Source organism: Ammodytes marinus (genome assembly GCF_949987685.1).
Source record: "Ammodytes marinus genome assembly, contig: scaffold_38, whole genome shotgun sequence".
In the NCBI taxonomy this organism is placed as follows: Eukaryota; Metazoa; Chordata; class Actinopteri; order Uranoscopiformes; family Ammodytidae; genus Ammodytes; species Ammodytes marinus.
The window spans coordinates 62,501-82,500 of NW_027648080.1; the positions used below are offsets into that span (position 1 = coordinate 62,501).

The following is a 20,000-nucleotide window of genomic DNA, read 5'->3' on the forward strand; positions in this document are numbered from 1 at the left end:
CCTCAATGCTCCAGGGTTCTAGAAATCATCTGTGCATGTGATGGAGGAATGCACAGTGCATGTAGGGGGCGTGGCCTCAATACCCCTGCAGTAAGCAGTGTGCTGTGTGCATGTGATTGAGGAAAAGCACATATTCTCAAGTGTGAAAGCATGAAAGCTGGTTTATTTAGTCAAGAATATGCTAAATATACATTTCCCCCGACTATATTTAAAATCACTGTTAAGGTCAAACCTTAAATTTGTTAAATTTTTGGTTTATTCCCGTTAATTCCCATTAATTCCCAAAATTCCCGTTAATTCCCGTTAATTCCCTTGGAAAGTTTCCAACTTTGAAAATTCCCGGAATTTTGCAACCCTAAGTGTCACTAATGTATTTTGGCTCTGGAAGAGGAAGGACTTGTTATACTGTAGGTGCCTGGGGCTCCACACACAATCTCTTTTTTATTTTATTTTTTCACGTGTTGCAATGCAGGACAAGACAGGTGAAAGACATGATGACATTATCTACATGAAATAAATCGAAATATAGCTAAATCAATTAAATATTAATATATTACGCTTGTAATTGAATATGCTTAAAGAAGCCCTGTATAAAGGGGGCAAAGGGAAGGATAGGATATATTTCGATCTTGTTATGCAATAATTTAGTGGGCTTGTTGACATATGTATCAACTAATGTTTGTTAGAAAATGTTGTCAGCTTTAATTTACTGAACTGATTAAGTAGTTGGGCTTACTAATATCACGTAGTATTTCCACTTTGAGAAAAGAAAAAGAAGAAAAAAAAAGTCAGATTTTAAAATGTGCCTTGCCCGGGATTTGAACCCCGCCCTCCTTTGCCCCAGTCTATGCCATTAATCACTACGCTCTCTGCGCATGAGGGAGGAATGAGTCTTGTCTTGTTTAAATACCACATCTCTTACGGCTACACACACACACACACACACACACACACACACACACACACACACACACACACACACACACACACACACACACACACACACACACACACGCTCTCACACACACACACACACACACACACACACACACACACACACACACACACACACACACACACACACACACACACACACATACACTGAGATTCCTTATATGTAAATTCCCTGCTTGTGTTAGTTTTTTTCACTCGCTGCAGCTGCCATTACCTATCATGTCACTCTATGTATTGTCCTCTGGCTCTTCTCACTCAAAAAAGGAAGAAAAAATAATAAAAAGTTGTACTCACCAGAAGCTGGGTCTTGAGCCACGGAGAAGTCTAAATCAGAACAAACACAATCAGTATTCCAGGAGAATATATGTCAAAGCTAAATTCAAAGTCCCTTCATTGTCAATTACAAAATATGTTCCAGACATAAAGAGTCATCGAAATAAAGTTCGTCTCCGACCCACGGAGCAATAAGAACAAGAGGATAACATTTATACAATTAAATATTTACAATAAAATAAATTGTAAATAGTGCAACAGGAAAAGGCAAAACAAACAGTATGTATAAGAATAAAATAAAATAAGTAAATAAATTATAACGTTCAATTTGTGGAACATTACCTACAATATGTGCAATATATGAACTGCATGCAATACGCAGTAGACTGTCTATTCACATCTACGGTGTGTAAGACAAAGCAGGTTTATTTCTATAGCACAGAATTCAGACACAAGGCCTTTCAAAGTGCCTTACAGAGGCAAGATTAAAATACATAAAACACATTAGAAAAGCGAATGAATAGAAATAAAACATTTAAAAGGCTAAAAGAATAAACATTAGAAAAGCGAATAGGGGCGCCCTTAGCTCAGTTGGTAAGGCGTCCCCCCCATGGGCCTCGGCCAGCAGCGGACCCGGGTTTGATTCCAGCCCGCGGTCGTTCTCTGCACGTCACTCCCCTCTCTGTCCCATTTCAACTCTGTCTCTACACTATCAATAAAGCATAAAAATGCCCCAAAGAATATCTTAAAAAAAAAAAATAATAAATTGATAAAATTAAATATTTACTATAAATAAATTGTAAATAGTGCAACAGGAAAAGGCAAAACAAAATGGTATGTATAAGAATAAAATAAAATAAGTAAATACATTGAAATGTTCAATATGTGGAACATTATTGACAATATGTGCAATATATATATATATATATATATATATATATATATATATATATATATATATATATATATATATATATATATATGGACCACAGAGGTAAGGCAGGGCAAGTGTATTTCTAAAGCACAATTCAGACACAAGGCCGTTCAAAGTGTTTTACAGGGACAAGATTAAAATACATAAAACACATTAGAAAAGCGAATGAATAGAAATAAAACATTTTTAAAGCTAGAAAGGCTTAAAGAATAAACATTAGAAAACCGAATGTAAAATATGATAAAGATGAACTCCATGGTACTCACCAACAGAGAGGGCTGCGGCCATAAGCATCAGCACATTGAGGGTCTTCATCCTGTCAGTCAGACGCTCAGCCACAGAGTTGCTCTCACTCTAACAGCAGACTGTCTTTATACATCACATATGGATCTCTGGCCCGCCCATTCTACTGTTTACGACTTATCATGTAACTCTAACCAACCGTCTTTAGGAGTGTCTGTAAGGACTTGTAGGTGCCTGGGGCAGCATGGTGAAATACTCCCGACCCCAATCTCAATGTCACCAATCACGTACGCAGTGTCTGTGTGTGTGTGTGTGTGTGTGTGTGTGTGTGTGTGTGTGTGTGTGTGTGTGTTTCTGTTTCCAATTCACTGAACAAGATGATGGATTCGCTGATAAAGAGATATTTTATGGTATATTTTAAGGAGTGTTGTAAGGACTTGTTGTAGGTGCCTGGGGCAGCATTGTGAAATACTCCCGACCCCAATCTCAATGTCACCAATCACGTACGCAGTGTCTGTGTGTGTGTGTGTGTGTGTGTGTGTGTGTGTGTGTGTGTGTGTGTTTCTGTTTCCAATTCACTGAACAAGATGATGGATTCGCTGATAAAGAGATATTTTATGGTATATTTTAAGGAGTGTTGTTGCTATGGTATTACAATTTTGTTTACTGTTTATAAGACGTGCTAAGTATTTGCTTGGTTTGTTCCCATATTCGTAAAGTCGCTGTTTTTGATAAAATAATGACCTGGAAGCCTTCTCATTTAAAATTGAGTTTAGTGCCGCTTTAATAGTCTGTACTTTAATGAGGTATGTTTTAGTTGGGTTGGATTTGTGAACACACTCCGCCTTTTTTAGATCCGTTTCCAATTCACTTTGTTTAAGTTGCAACATTTTCTTTCTGTGTGACATATATGATATAGTGAACCCTCTGATGTAAGCCTTGGTAGATTCCCAGAGAAACTCCGGATTAGTTTCTTTGTTGTCATTGATATCGAAAAAAATATCTATTTCCGCCTCCATCTTTTTCCTAAATTCCTTGTCATTTAATAAGTATGATGGGAATCGCCATCTCTGCATAACAGGTGCTGTTTCACTAATCATCATTTCCAGGTAAACTGGGGCATGGTCACTGATGTGAATAGATCCTATACTACATGCCGTCACTTGTCCCATGATTTGCGGTGGCAAGAAAAGATAATCAATTCGAGAATAGGAATTGTGTGGATTGGAATAAAATGTAAAGTCCCTTTCTGACGGATTTAAAGTCCTCCAAACATCTATCAGTGAGATGTCATCTAACATTTCAGTTAGGGAAGCACCTGTATTTGTTTTTCTATTTGTATCTGTAGGGGTTCTGTCTAGCTTATTGTTTAAACAACAGTTAAAGTCGCCCCCTAGCACTGTAAAAAGACATTTATATTCCTCCAAGACTGCTGCTATACCTGTCCAGAATGAAGGGGATGGTGTATTAGGGGCATATATGTTCATCATAGTAACATGCACACCATAAATTGTGCCATGAACAAGGACATATCTGCCGTCTGGATCCTTTTTACATGTGTCGAGTACAAATGGGATGGCCCTGTGGATCAAAATAGCAACCCCCCTACTGTTAGAAGAAAATGAGGAATAGTAAGCCTGGCCTACCCAATCACGCTTAAGTTTCATGTGTTCTTTATCCACTAAATGGGTTTCTTGAATATAAGCTATCTGCACCTTGTCTTTTTTGAGAAAGCTGAGTATTTTCTTCCACTTTATAGGATGATGGATTCCTTTTACTTCATAATTTACATTCCTTTCCTTTTACTTTCTGCTATATAAACACATCTTAAAGGGATAGTTGTGGTTCACTGTACACCACTTTACTTGCACAAACGGAGTTTCATAAAAAATATATATATATTAATAAAATAAAGAGATAGGTTGCATAATAAACCCTTGCCACTATTTAGTATGTCCACAGTAAGGAATACTTAAATCAGTGGATAAAATGTAATAACCAAGAGAGCAGTGGATCATTCGGCCGTAAAGGCTAATAACACAAGTAAGGGAGGGAAAAAAATAACAGAAAAACATATTCCACTGGCATCTTACATTAGAAGTAGCTTAAACTTTACAGTGGCACAGTCCGTTTATGTTCATTCACCTGATGTGTGTGACATCTTAGCTGTGTGATCACCACAGGCCAACACGATTGAGTTAGCCCACATATTAATTGTGGGCTATTTGTTGCAGCTTTTGTCCCTAGGTGTTGGCCTTCTGCATCTCTTCCACATACCTCTGTGCCTCTGCTGGAGTTTTGAACAGCTGGACCTTGTTGTCATGAGCGATGCGCAGCGCGGCAGGGAAAAGCATCCTGTAGGGAATCTCCAGTGCTCGGAATGACTTCTTTGCCTCCAGAAACTCACGCCTCTTTTTATCCACCGCGGGTGAAAAATCCTCAAAGAAATGTATACGGTTGCCGGAGACAGTGATTTCACCCATGTGCCGTGCGCTCTGCATGATCATCTGTTTATCCGCGTAGTTGTGGAGACGGATGTACACGATCCTCGGTCTCGTAGTAGGCTCCGTCCGCAGCTGTCCGGGGCTCCGGTGGCATCTGTCTGTCTTTATCCGACCGTTTTTCACCGTGAGGTGCAGGGTTTTTGGTAACCACGTTTCAAAGAATTCTTTGGCGTTGGCCCCCTCCGTGCGTTCCGGCAGGTTGGCGATCTTTATGTTGTTACGTCTGGACCGGTTCTCTTGATCATCCAGCCTGTTGGCAGCCTCGCTCAGCCGCGCCTTGGTGCGCTCAAGTTTAGCTAGCAACTGGGTTACCGTGTCTTCCGTGTCGGAAATCCTCTGCTCCGCGGCGTCTACCCTCTTCTCGACAACTTTGACACTTTCACACACCGAGCTCACTGATTTGGCAATCTGGTCGAGTTTAGTATCCAGGCTGGCGCTGAGCCTTGCAAACACTCCTTCACTTATTTTAGCGGCTAAGCTATCTACTTCATCGCCGTCCGCCATGTTGTCCATACTGCTGGTCTCTGAGCCAGACGGATTGCTTCGAGTTACTGGTCGCAGAACCCTTCCACTGTCCGGTGTCTTTGTCCAAAAGTCACGCAGTGACATTATCTCTGTGGCCAGCCTGTTTTAGCAGTGAAAAACTATCCCTTAATTGTTCAGAAAAGTGTTTAGTCTGGGAGCTCCGAGCTGGTGCTCCTACTCTCTTCGCATCACGTGACCCTCTCTTAATTCTTATTTCTAAAGATGATCAACATTGTTTCATGAGTGATATAACCAGGGCCGCTGCTAAGCTTTTGGCGACCCTAAGTATAATTGGTCTTAATTAGTCAAAAGCAAAATAATATGTTAAAAATATTATAGCAGTATGAGGAGAACATGAGAAATGCAGTTGTAATAGTGTTTATTATCAGATCTATTTATTTCTACAGCCCAATATCACAAACAGACATTTGCCTCAGCGGTATTTACATTACATACAGCATGACACCCTGCCCTTAGACCCTTAGCTCGGCTGAGAAAAAACTCCCAGTAAAAAACCCTTTACCGGGATTAAAAAATGATCAGGATAACTTCACAGTGTCAAACCCAACAGGAGTCATTTGGTCCATGGAAGGAGTGATGGATAGTTACAGCCAGAGCCGGCCCGAGGCATAAGCGAACTAAGCGGCCGCTTAGGGCCCCCGACTGCCTGGGGGGCCCCCTAAAAATAAAAATAAAAATATTTTTTTTTTTTTTTTTTTTTTAGTTTGTGTGTTTGATATTAACATCATACTATGCAAATGTGAGTTATCATACAAAAAAAGGAATAAAATGTTTTGGTCTAGATAATTAATAGCCTAAAAATGTAATCAGTTCATCTGGGAGGAAATCCGAAATTATCTGATCATGTCACGTTCACATCCATGCACAGTGTGTATTGAGTTTATTTAAAAAACATTGGAAATGGGGCTGCCCTCAGTTGCCCATGCACTGTGTATAGTCTATAGCCTATGTCAGCCTTGTCTGTGGAAAAAAAGATACAGTAGCTGGACAACAGAGTTCTTCTGCTTCATTCCTCACACTGCATTTAAATGCATTCACTATATTACAGAGAAATATGTCCCGTAAAAGAAAAAGAGCTCCAAGCCCAACCCATAATATTTTATTTTATATTAATATTTGTATGGAAAATCCATGTGTCCTTCTTCAATAGCTTCTAATTCATTTGACCCAGTGTCTCCAAATTATTTGTTCACACAAAATTTCTCAGATTTAGCCTCTTAATTTTCCTCTCAAAGTGCACCAGATTCATGCATTTCACTTTAAAAAGGTTAAAAAAATCTCCCGGGGGGGCATACCCCCGGACCCCCCTAGGAGGGTCTGAATCTCGGCTGTCTAATATTTTTGCACAGCCGCACAGTGGAGGCACTAGCGGAAAACACTGGGTGTGTGAATGATATTTAACAAAGATCTATAGTTTCAGCAGCGCTAACATTGGAGAGGGGCCCCCTAATCATATTTCGCTTAGGGCCCCCTGAAGGCTTGGGCCGGCTCTGGTTACAGCTCATCATAAACACAGTGTATTCACATACAGACATGGTGGAACTCTGATCTGTGTAGGGCTGTAATGATACGCGCATCAAAACCGAAATCGCGATAATTATAATTTTTCTTTTAATATTTTTTTATTTTTTAACTCTTGTCTTAAATCAACCAATCAGGTTTGGTGAAGGAAGCTGTTGAGTGTCTTCGTTTTCTAATTTACAGAGAAGAGATAAATGTTATATCTTTATCGTTATTTATTTATTCATTTTGCTTATATTGTTCTTTGTGTTCAAATCTGTTCAGGTTATTTTTTATTAAATGTAACATAAAAGCTATAGGGTGGGTTTCTTTTTCACTGTAATGTTTGCCTCTGTGTGCCGCCCCCAAAAATTGCCACCGCTCATGTTCACTTTGACCAATCAGAGCGAGGCTCCGATTCTCTGTTCTTATTGGCTGTTGGGACTGTCCATTCACTTTGGCACCGACGTTGTTGGTGTAGAGCGTGTCAGGGAGGGACCATAGGGGAGGGACCAAAGAGAACAAGTGGAGCGGTTGAGGTATTTGGATTCGAATCTCTATCCCAACAGCTATTTTGTCCCAAATCATATACCCCAGCTTTAAGTAAAATTTAATTATAAATGTTACTTCAATATAATGTTTTTCAAATTTAAAAAATCGTATGTATCGTTACAGCCCTAGAGATGTGTGATTACAATTTGATTCAACTGTCCTTATTTACAGCGGGACTGGTCAATGTTCCAGTTCTCGTCGTTGTAAGGTGCTTTGGCGAAACACTCCGCGGCGACCCGGTCACACTCACAGAGGACCATCTGACACGCGTCGTTTGACTCTGAGGAAGAGAAAGAAGAGAGAACTGTCAACAAGCTGTAAAATGAAAGAAACTGAGAATAGCATCAATTTGACTCAAACTGTTTTTCTCAACATAATTTAGGCCTATTTCCAAAAAAATATATTTTTGACTTGTCGTTCAAGTCAGCAATGTTAAAACTAAAGTGATGGAAAAGGAGCAAAGGGGCAAAACAGAACATTAATCTTTCTTACTAATGGACGATTTGAGTGAACACCAATATTGTTAAGTGTTAACCCAAACAGGGCAGGCGGTAGCTAGGGGCAAGGGTGGGCACAACCCACCCAAATGTGGGCTGTGCCCACCCAATCAAAATTGAAGATTTTATTTTATTTATTTATTTTTAGGTGGAAGTCCAGACCCACTATCGGACGGACCTGTTCGTGCGCTGTCCAAGAAAATGTCAAATAAAATTCAGACAATTAATTAATACTAAAGAATATACCATTACCATGCATTGCTTCTAATTGTATTATTGGGTGGGCAGGACAGCCTGCCTCCAAGTTACCCACCCGCTTATAGTGGTCACTGGTCAGCAGAGCCGGCCCGAGGCATAAGCAAAATAAGCGGTTGCTTAGGGTCCCGACTGCCAGGGCCCCTTCCCCCCCAAATAATGTTTTATATTTCTTTTTTTAAGTGTGTGTGTTTGATATCAACATCATATTATGTAAATGTAAATCATCATACAAAAAAAGGAATACAATGTTTTGGTCTAGATAGTTAATAGCTTAATAATTGAATCAGTTCATCTGGGAGGTAATCCGAGGTTAACTGGTCACGTCACGTTCACGTCCATGCACAGTGTGTATTGAGTTTATATAAAAACATTTGGAAATGGGGCTGCCCTCAGTTGCCCATGCACTGTGAATAGTCTATAGCCTATTTCAGTCTTGTCTGTGGAAAAAAAGATAACTGGACAACAGAGTTCTTCTGCTTTGTTCCTCTCACTGCATTTAAATTAATTCATTATATTACAGAAAAATATGTCCCGTAAAAGATTCATGCATTTCACTTTAAAAAGGTAAAAAAAATCTCCAGGGGGGCATACCCCCGGACTCCCCTAGGGATGAGACCTCGGCTGGTTACTATTTTCACCCAGCTGGACATCGGAAGCAATAGTGGAAAGCTGCTGGTAGCAGTGCTATCATGGTAACCCCCCATACAGCAGCGATGTGTCTAAAAGTAAATGTGCCAAAAAGCAGGCATGGAGATTTTGCAAAGGCCACTTTTTGCTGCGCACGAGCATCACAGGTTTCTCTGCCCACCTACTATTTCTATCTGCCCACCCTAATCTTACTGCCTAGAACCGGCCCTGGACCCAAAGCCGTTTCAAACTCAAACAACGTATATGCATGCATCTCTGTTGCTTACTATCATGGCTTTGACGGCAATGTCGTCATCTGGTTACATCCGCCCCAGAGCACCATACATAGCTCATATCAGATAGAACCAATTGATTGGCAACTCTTAATTCTCTAAGAGTTTATGAGCTTCAATGGATCGTGTCCAGACCAACAGGCTGAGCAAAGTTAAATTAGCCAGCGGCAGGTCTGGATTTCCAGGCTGAAATACTGCACAGCTTTTATGAGCAAATGAAAGAGAGTATAAGATCAAGTGACCAAGAAATGCCATTTATTTGGATGTACTCACCGAGACAGACGGCCTTTCCGGTTTTCTTGTCACAGGTGTATTTATAGAGCTTAGCGTAAGGAACTTTCTCCTGCCCTAACAAGTTCCAAAACCAGCTTTTGCAGTTAGGGTCCACCTGAACCTTCCCGTAACAGTCATCATGTACTTGACAGCACCTACGGGTGAAGACAAACAAACAAGACACATTTTAAAACGGACTGGACCATTTATTAAAGGTGCAACGAGGAACTTTGTAATATTTCCTCTGATAAATTACATGTAAAGGTGCGGCCACACTACACGCGTTACGCGCGTAACGCAGCTAAAATGTTGCTTGATCGTTTTGTGTCAAAAATGGTTCTACGTGCGTAACGTGCCTAGTCTCCCTCCCGATAATTTATTTCCCCTAATCAACCATGGCTGCGATCAGACCCGACACAACAGCGATCATGTCCGCATTAAACAACAACAACACGGCAAACAACTGTGCCAAAAGACAAATAAACAGCAACTGAACAGCACAACTAGCATTAAAACAGCATTGCATATTCACGCCGCTCGGAAATTCATACAAACAGCAAGGCATAACAAACACAGTTACAGCAGCATCGATTCACGGCGGCACAACATAAAGGCAAGTAACCAACATTACCCTACCTGGCTGTGACAGGGGACCGTGGCTGGCGTACACACCGGTGCTTCGCTGTACTTGTCGTGAAAGTTTCCCGGACATAGCCGTCATGTTTGGGTTCATAATATGAGGCGCAAGCCGCCCGCACACAACCGGGTGAGTTAACTAATGCTATCCAGCGCTAACTTGTTTTATCGGCTAAAGCACAGCCGCACATATTCACTGAATTAACCAGGAAGTCCATTCTCCTGGTTTACTCTCCCCACGTCTTCTATTCCCGAGCTGCTGTCATACAGCACCGGGCTGCCTGCTATACATTTTCCTCCTCGGTGTCTCTCATCAGCCTCTGTGTACAGTACACTGTTCTCCGACCCTGCCGATGTATGTGACGTCGGGTCAAGCCCAACGCTGATTGGCCAACGCGGCTAAGCGTCATGCGTAGGAGCGTAAAAAGTAAAATTTTTTGAACTCCGCGCGTAGGCGCGTATATACGTGGCTCATATGCGGCTAACGCGCCTAAAGTGTTGCTTTAGCGCATCTACGCGCGTAAACCAATGGTTCCCTATGGAAAAATTGCCGATTTTATACGCGTCTGTATGCGTGTAACGTGTGTAGTGTGGCCGCACCTTAACAGCAAACGAGACCATCAGTACAATGAATGCTATTTTTATATAGTTTTTCTTAAAGATGAAGTAAGCGATTTATTTATGTTAATATACTTGTTAAATCGCTCTTTATTCATACAGTGATCACTTATATAGTGTGCGCGTTTCATAAAGCCGATCTCTCAGTCACCCGCTCTGCATGTAATCGGCAAATAAACTTTTCGGGGATCCCACTAGTGATAACCAATCAGAAGAGAGAACGCTACAAACCGACACCCGTCTCACTGCCGGTGCAGAGCGACAGATGGGTGAATGTGTATGCGCCTACAATGGCGGAGCAGGTAAAAATCCTTCCCAATGTCTGTTTTGATGGTTTTTATCATGTTTTATCACGTTAATGGATCTGAGATTTATGCTAGATAACTCGCTGCTTGAAGACCGCAGTGCATTAATGTGGTGACGAGGGAGGGGACTGCTAACTGCAGTCACTGACAGGAAGTTAGCTAAACTGACCGTTCCGCTTACTGAACCTTTAATGCCTTTGTCAGGGGAACGCTCACCCAGGAACAACAGCTGGCGTGGTAAAAACACTAAAACTGACAAACTGAAAGTTCCTCTGAGCACCGTTACAGTTTTGAGTATAAAGCTAAATGAGTAAATACTCACGTGTCCAGTTCATCCACAGGTGTGCCAGAGCCTCCCTTTCCACAGAAGCATCCGTAGTCCGTATATTTGGCAACATCAAAGATAGTGTCCGCACCGGCAACATCACACTCGATAATATGTAAAAACTGGTGGAGTGCTTCCAATACTATTATAGGTTGATTGGGATCTGAAGCACAAGAATCATAATTCTGTTAGTCCTCCAGTAGAAGATATTTCCGTTCACAGCCACAGTGCATCCAGATAAACTTCTGCTTTGATCAAGTGTTACTCACCAGAGTATTTGGAGGCGGCACTTTCTCGGTGGCAGTGAGCAGTCACTAAGAACAACAAACAAAACAGACTGTTTAACACACAGTATTCCACATTACAACCTGACCAGCATTACAACCAGACCATTATGGTTTCAGCCACACAGGGGCGTTTCCAGGACATTGTGGCTGGGGGGGCCAATGTGGGACACAGACCTAGGGGGGGGGGGGGGCATCGCAAACATGAATGAATGGCATGTGATATGCTTTATAACCAATTCAAAGATTATTTATAATCCAAAATCGTGCTAGTGTCCATTGGAATGTTTTTTTTCAAGACCGGCTTCAAACGACCCAGAAGGGAGCTAACATGCAGCTACCATTCTATCAGGGGAGTCATGCAGGGTGTTGATGAAGAGAATAAAGGAAAAAGTCAACATTTATTTCAGTTCCGATGAATATCAAAATGAGCAAAGCAACATAACTTGCTAGCAGCCAGATGCAAAACCACCGGACTGAGGGACCGATAACATCTAGCTTTTGCTAATGTTATTGGGGCTACTAGCTAGGGTTGAGCGGCTCAGAGCGGGACAGCTCGCTTTTAAAAATCTGGCTGGTGTTTCCACCGCCGACCCTACCCTTATGGTAAGGCGGGGTTTATGACCCTATCCTTATAGTAGGGCAGGGCTTAGGCTGGACGGAGATAGCCGCCGCCAGAATATGGGTTAAAGTATCTGGGCATGATTGCTCCTTCCCTTCGTCACCGTGCGCGTGACATAGTCATTCGATCGCCTCGTCTGGCCACAGGACCTTCAAACCCTGGCACGATACCGTATACCAAGGTATAATTTGAGGACGGTTTAAAGGTATCAAAAATTGGATACCGCCCAACCCTACTAAATATCTAAACAATAACCTTTATTTATAAAATTCTGCCATTACTAAGAACATTTTACTTTTATAACATATAGGGGAGAACGGGGGAATGTGAGACATCGGGTAATGTGAGACACCCCCTGTATCTAGGCAATGGAACACATTTTTGGTCATGTGAGCTATATGTTTTCAAGCCCCTCTCATTTCCCCTTGGCCATGAAAGAGAGGACCTCATGGTGATGTTGTAAGCATGTCTTTTTTGCAGGTAAAAGTAATTTTTTCTGCTGTCAACTTAATCGATTGTTGTATAGTACTGGTCCACCCCCTGTAATCTTAGATGCACCCTAAGGCATTCTGTTCTGGAACCGGGCCTGGCTCTAAGGGTCCTGTGTTCTGACCCCCAGACTGTGTTTTAATCTAACTGGTTTTCATCATCATCATCATCATCAACCTTTATTTAAACAGGCAAAAATTGGTAAGAAACAATGTCTTATTTAAAGGGTAACTGAACCCCCTGTTTGAGCTACTGCACGATTTTGAAAAATGCTTTCAGACCATGGATTCTGAATTCCGTTTGAGAACCTTTGTTTTTAAAACATTCCGACATCAGCCGGCCGACTTTCGGGAGGGAGGGGGGCGCGCGGTGTCAGTGAAGGAGGGGGCTAGCTGCTAGCTGTCACTCAGGAAGATCTGAAGGACATGACTTCATTGAAATATCGAGTGACACAAAGTCTAACGGCGCTGTCGCTACACAGTGAGCTCATATGCCACACAGATGGGTCGTCTGAGGTGGAGGACTTTCTTATTCTAAATTGTTGGCGGGTGTTTCTATCGTAGTGTTAGGAGACCGAGTAGCGCAAGTGAACGAGCGGCAGTGTGTGTGTGTGTGTGTGTGTGTGTGTGTGTGTGTGTGTGTGTGTGCGCGCGCGTGCGAGCGAGCGAGCGGTAGCATAGGCTATGTCAATCAAGTGAAGTAATGAACAAGTCCGGGTCCGTGTGTGTGTGTGTTATACAGTGTGAGATAATGCAGACCCACTGCCGATAGAAGTGAAGTGTGTTAACCCCCGAAATAACATCCTTGGAGGGACAGTATAACAGTAGTAGCTCATGGATCAGCCATGGACCTATGAAGAGCGTGACCGGCTTTGCGGCGACGTGATGACGTACTACTGTACCAAAAGTACAGTAGTACGTCATTTTTCGAACCCGATGGAAAAAAGTTTTTTTAAAATCTTAGTAAAGTTCTAAAATGATTTACAATACAAAACATTTCTTAAATTGCCGATATTTAACATATTGCAATTTTTTTTCAATGTTAACACCAGCATATAAGTGTTCCTAAACAACATAGTGATTTAATTCAGCTTCTATCTCAAAAAACAAGTAAAAGGGTTCAGTTACACTTTAAGCAATGGCCTGGTAGGAGGTGAATGACCTCCTGGGGGGAAAAGGGAGAGGGAGAGAACAAGACAACACTGTACTATAGCCAGTAAAATCACACATAGACAACAATAACATATTCAACATAGCAACAGAAGTTAGACAACAAACAGCAGTAACATACAGCATAGCAATAGATAAATGTACTAGATCACGGTTTTATCTGTCATTTGCGTGTAAATTATTGAATATGAATTATATGTTGTATTTGATCAGAGTTACTTTCAAGTGTTTAAAAACATTTTTTGCTTAATTGACCAAACCCCATGATTCTGTTGATAGTCTGACATTAGTGGATCAATTTACCCCCTTGATTTCTCTGGTCTGTCTCAGTTTACCCCACAGCTGGGGTAAAGTGAGACACAAGACAACTTTCTTTTAAAGGTCACATATTATGCTAAATGCACTTTTTAAATGTGTTCTAACATATCTATGGGTCCACGGTGTGCCTAGAGACTGCCAAAATATAAAAAAAATAACAATCTCTCCTGTTCTCACTCTCCCCCTTTCTGAAACCCCCACCCCTCCCCCCCCAATATACTCCAGTCAGAATTTTCCCCTTTTCTGACCTCACAAACTGGAAAGCCAGAAGCTTCCACTGTGCAGCCCACACCCCTATTTCTTATTGGTCCACGGCCCTGACAGACAAAGGGCGAGGCGTATCTGGCTTCGCTTCCGGACAGGGGGCGGGGGCAGCTCAAAGATTGTATATTTACGAGGGGAGCTGCAGCTCTTTTAAAAAAATAGGCCATTGTGAGATTAGCTGAACATCAGCATAGTACAATAAATTATCTGAAAGTTTTTTTCAGCAAACAATTAAAGAAAAACGTATTAGGGACCACTAAGACCATATAATATGGTGTATAATAGAACCGAAAAGTGTATAATATGGGAGCTTTAAACAATCATATGTTCACTGCCCTTTGTCATGAATAAATTCTGCTAATGCCCATTTCTAGGGAACATCCTGAATTAATTGGAAGTGTGTGAATTTGACTGATAAATCATTTCAGCTCGCTTAGATAATGTAAAAAGTGTCTCACATTACCCCGTTCTCCCCTATAATTGAAACAACCTAATCAAAAAAAAAATCAAAAATAATCTCAAAAATCTGGTTCAAAACCTTTGATGACCAGAGATCAGTTCTAGTGGCCACAGTCATACCGTCACTGTAGTAGTTGGAAATTGCAAATTGGTCCTATATCAGTGGATTAGCTGCTATCAATGATTTATCAGTGTTTTGTGTTGATGACTGTTGCAAACTGTCAGAAAAAAAGGAATATAGAAAAAAAGAAAATAAAAAACTACCTTGGAACTACCTATCAGAAAAAAAAAATTGAAAAAAAATCAGATCTGGGCAGACTACAAAGGGATATCAACCTCACCTGAGCCTAAGGCAGAGTATTTAATTACTGTTTCAGTGTGGGAGCAGAACAGTTTCCAACAGATACTTGGATAACTTCCAGTGCGTGTGTGCATGTGTGTGCATGTGTCTGTCTGTCTGTGTGTGTGTGTGTGTGTGTGTGTGTGTGTGTGTGTGTGTGTGTGTGTGTGTGTGTGTGCGTGTGCATGTGCATGTGTGTGCATGTGTCTGTCTTTCTGTGTGTGTGTGCATGTGCATGTGTCTGTGCGTGTCTGTGCTTGTGTGTCTGTCTGTCTGTCTGTGTGTGCATGCTTTAATGAGTGTGTGTGTGTGTGCGCCTGTCTGTCTGTCTGTGTGTGTGTGTGCATGTTTCTGTCTATGTGTGTGTGTGTGTGTGTGTGTACCATCAGACATGTCTTGCAGCACCAGACTCTCCAGCTCTCCCCAGTCTGTGTTGAGTTTCTTCATCAGTTTGAAGGCGTTGATCGAGGGATAAAGGTCCTGAGAACCCTCGGAGAGGATGTTCAGTGTGTTTACCCATCTGTCACACACACACACACACACACACACACACACACACACACACACAAAAGGTTAGATTCTCTGCCTGAGCCCAAGACTGGCCCTCAGGCCCGGGCGGGGTTCAGTTTTTTTTAATGTTATAAGGTGTGCAACCCCCCCTCCCCCTGCCCCCCCCCCCGCCCCCCTCTCAGTGCTCTTCCAAAAATAATCTTTAAAAGAAACAAAATCAATGCTGCAGTCTCTCTTACTTTCTGATCTGTTCCATTTTGGTCTCCTCTGCGGTGATGTAATCCCTCAGGAACCTGACCAGGTCTTTCCTTGTGTGCAGCCGCTCAGTCGTCTGACCTGAGGACACACACACACACACACACACACACACACACACACACACACACACACACACACACACGCATTTTATTTTATTTAAATACCGCATCTCCAGCTTATTTTTATTTTTTCTATTTTTAGAATGTGCTGCGGGCCAATTAAAAACGGTTTGCGGGCCGCTGTTGGCCCGCGGGCCGTAGATTGGACAACCCTGCTCCAGTAGCTGCCTTAACTATATTGAAACGGCCCCGCCCGTGTGCATGCTACCGGGCCCAAGGGCTCAGGGGGGCCCTAACCTGCGGGCCGTAGTTTGGACACCGCTGCTCTAAATACACAAACAGACCTACTGGAGGCGGCTAGTACAGGGACTGCCCCAAGCTCAAACATCAGGACAGAATTGATAAATACAAAAAACATATATTAACTTAAAATAACAAGTGTGGTGTTAAAGGAGGAAAAAAAGTATTTAAATACACAACAGTGGTTTGCGTTTCCTCCCAAACAAACAAACACACACACACACACACACACACACACACACACACACGCACACACACACACACACACACACACACCCTAAGCATTGTCCTCTGTCTGGTGTTATGTCTCTTCTCACAAAAAAAAAGGAAGAAAAAATAATTAATAAAAAGTTGTACTCACCAGAAGCTGGGTCTTGAGCCACGGAGAAGTCTAAATCAGAACAAGCACAATCAGTATTCCAGGAGAATATATGTCAAAGCTAAATTCAAAGTCCCTTCATTGTCAATTACAAAATATGTTCCAGACATAAAGAGTCATCGAAATAACGTTTATCTCCGACCCACGGTGCAATAAGAACAAGAGGATAACATTTATACAATTAAATATTTACAATAAAATAAATTGTAAATAGTGCAACAGGAAAAGCAAAACAAACAGTATGTATAAGAATAAAATAAAATAAGTAAATAAATTATAACGTTCAATTTGTGGAACATTACCTACAATATGTGCAATATATACAGCTCCGGAAAAATTAAGAGACAACTCCAAATATTCAGTGTATTAGTCTAGAGGCATATCTTTGAGTAAAATTAACATTTTGATTTTATAATACAAACTACTGACAACATTTATACAAAATTCACAATAAAAATATTGTCATTTAGAGCATTTTCAATAAGTAATGTAGAGAAAAAGATTTAAGAAAAATCGAGACTGGTCTCTTGATTTTTTCCCGTGGCTGTAAAGATGAACTCCAGAGGTACTCACCAAGAGAGAGGGCTGCGGCCATAAGCATCAGCACATTGAGGGTCTTCATCCTGTCAGTCAGACGCTCAGCCACAGAGTTGCTCTCACTCTAACAGCAGACTGTCTTTATACATCACATATGGATCTCTGGCCCGGCCCATTCTACTGTTTACGACTCATCATGTAACTCTAACCAACCGTCTTTAGGAGTGTCTGTAAGGACTTGTTGTAGGTGCCTGGGGCAGCATGGTGAAATGCTACACACCCAATCTCTGCAGAGATTCTGTTGTGCAGTTGGCCCGCGAGCCGAAGTTTGGACACCGCTGCTCTAAATACACAAACAGACCTCGTCCTAATGGGTGACTGGAGGCGGCTAGTATAGAAACTGCCCCAAGCTCATACATCAGGACAGAATTGATAAATACAAAAAACATATATTAACTTAAAATAGTAATAGTCACATATGGGATCTTTGGGCCTGCCCATTCTACTGTTTACGACCAACCGTTTTTTAGGAGTGCCTCTAACGTATTTTGGCTCTGTAAGCCAGGTGTCAATCTCTTCAACACAGTTACTGTTTTTTGGCAAGAGATTAATAACTTTGTGGTTGAACCAATCAGAAGCCTGAATAGAGACACTGTATGAAATAGGCCACGCCCATCGTGTGGGAAAGCATTGAACACCTATCTTGTTGTATGTGCCTGGGGCAGCATGGTGAACTGCTACACACCCAATCTCTCTTTTTTAATATTCTCAATTTTTTAGCTTTTTTTTTTTTCATTAGACTGTTTTGTCGAGACAGAGATGAAATGGGGCAGAGAGGGGAATGACAGGCAGAGAACGACCCGGGCTGGATTCTAACCCGGGTCTGCTGTGAAGAGGACAGACAGACAGACAGATAGACAGACAGACAGACAGACAGACAGACAGACAGAGAGGGGAATGACAGGCAGAGAACGACCCGGGCTGGATAGACCTTTGTGTTATTACAATCACAGGGATGTTGCCAGCGTCATCTGTGGAGGAGGGAGATTCTTTCTGCAGGGATTATTATTATTATTATTATTATTATTCTAATAATATGGGTATCACCTGTATGTTAGTGTTTCATCATTTACTGCGTTAATAGCCAGATAATCTGCCCAGTTGGTTGTTGCCAGGTGTTTGGTTGGAATTTTAAGTTTCGATTCGATTCTCGATTTTATCACAGATGGTTGTGCCAGTTGAGACCAGACTAGGATCATTGTTTGTGTGCCATGATAACTCATTTAATGTTTTAATTCTTATTTCTAAAGATGGTCAACATTGTTTCATGAGTGATAGAATCTCCGTTATTAATTATTTCCAACGTACCACGCACTAAAGCTTTTTTGACAAATTTAAATAATTCCTTTACAATATAAATTTAATGATTACTTGTTTCACTAGTCAATTAAAATACAAAATATGAACACAAGAAGAGAAGTGATAGGGAAGGGGAGGGAACCTGCCATCAAGTTATTTTTATTAACTGCAGTGTGCACTCTTCACAGGCTGCTCTTGCTCTGGTATAAAATTGGATATGTTATTATTTGAAATAAAGTGGCCCGACAGAGCCACAGATAGGAGGTAACTTGCAGAGGCTACAACATGCTGTGTGTGTGTGTGTGTGTGTGTGTGTGTGTGTGTGTGTGTTTTTCCTCCTATGGCACGCCTGCTGAGCATGACTCTGTGGGCGGGACTAAATCATTGTTGATTCTAAAAAATGTTCGACTCAAGGACTCATTTCTTTGTAAGATTCTTTGTTTAGCAGTTTCAAGAATCAGCCTGTAAATGTGGTGTGTTCCCCTCACAGATACAGAGAATTTTTTTTTTTTTATTTTGTTTTTGGCATTTTCAAGCTTTATTAGACAGTACAGAGTTGAAATGGGGAGACAGAGAGAGAGAGAGAGAGAGAGAGAGAGAGAGAGAGAGAGAGAGAGAGAGAGAGAGAGGGGGGCAGGGGGATGACCTGCAGTAAAGGTCCACGGGTCAGATTTGAACCCGCGACCACTGCAACGAAGGCCGGAGCCAATATGGTACTTAACAGATTTATTCCACGATTGCCACGATAATAATCATTTGGCATAACTCCCAGCAGCACCAACTTCAAGTGCCGTACTTGAAACTATAGTTTGCTACTGTGGCTAAACTTTACTCTTTGCAAATGGCGATAGTGTTGGTCCAACATTTCAAACTTTCCAAATAAAAAATTCACACTGGACACTAACATATGGTTTAGTTAAATCCGGCCCAAACCAGCTATTTCTGTCGATCCAAGGTCCGGCTGTTTGGATCGGGGGAAGTTTCACACCTATAATTTTTTGTTCAGATCAATCAGAAAAGTCCAAAACGTTCTGCACCAAAGTAGGTTGTGTGAAAGAACCCTAACACACGCTCTGTCCTGTTGGTGATTTAGTCTCATTGGCTCTGACCAACTACCTGGAGATGGTCAGCGTTATAAAGCATCCTCTGCAGTAATTATGCAGAACTGATCAGCTGATCTCTCTCTCTCTCTCTCTCTCACCCTCTCTTTCTCTCTCTCTGTCTGTCTCTCCCTCTCTCTCTCTCTCTCCCCCCCTCTCTCTTTAACTCACTTCACTCTCTCTGTGTCTCTCTTCCCCCCTCTCTCTCTCTAACT

The 20,000-nt window shown here is 41.7% G+C and overlaps 2 protein-coding genes across 2 annotated transcripts in view; both read right to left on the reverse strand.

Moving 5' to 3' along the window:
• LOC307271083 (uncharacterized protein) overlaps positions 1-2,543 on the reverse strand; it is a 17,970-nt gene extending 15,427 nt beyond the window's left edge. The window contains exons 1-2 of the mRNA XM_080054956.1: positions 2,428-2,543; positions 1,249-1,278 (exon numbers count right to left, since the gene is read on the reverse strand). Coding sequence (XP_079911082.1) covers positions 1,249-1,278; positions 2,428-2,476 — 79 coding nt within the window. The 5' untranslated portion in view covers positions 2,477-2,543. The remainder of the gene's footprint in view (positions 1-1,248; positions 1,279-2,427) is intronic.
• A 3,252-nt stretch (positions 2,544-5,795) lies between these two features.
• LOC307271090 (uncharacterized protein) lies at positions 5,796-17,493 on the reverse strand. Its single transcript, XM_080054963.1, has 8 exons — positions 17,363-17,493; positions 16,772-16,801; positions 16,033-16,129; positions 15,667-15,803; positions 11,608-11,652; positions 11,336-11,501; positions 9,455-9,609; positions 5,796-7,786 (listed from the first exon to the last, which is right to left on the reverse strand). The coding sequence occupies exons 1-8, from the start codon at positions 17,409-17,411 to the stop codon at positions 7,668-7,670; spliced, it is 798 nt and encodes a 265-aa protein (XP_079911089.1). The 5' UTR covers positions 17,412-17,493; the 3' UTR covers positions 5,796-7,667.
• Between the last annotated feature and the right edge of the window lie 2,507 nt (positions 17,494-20,000).

What these genes read in the sequence shown, in the direction of transcription:
- LOC307271090 (XM_080054963.1), bottom strand. Translation starts at nt 17,411, where the DNA reads ATGAAGACCCTCAATGTGCTGATGCTTATGGCCGCAGCCCTCTCTCTT. An exon ending in GGCCGCAGCCCTCTCTCTTG is followed by an intron (nt 16,802 to 17,362) that starts GTGAGTACCTCT and finishes GTTCTGATTTAG; the next exon opens with ACTTCTCCGTGGCTCAAGAC. An exon ending in CGGAAAGGCCGTCTGTCTCG is followed by an intron (nt 7,787 to 9,454) that starts GTGAGTACATCC and finishes TCTCTTCCTCAG; the next exon opens with AGTCAAACGACGCGTGTCAG.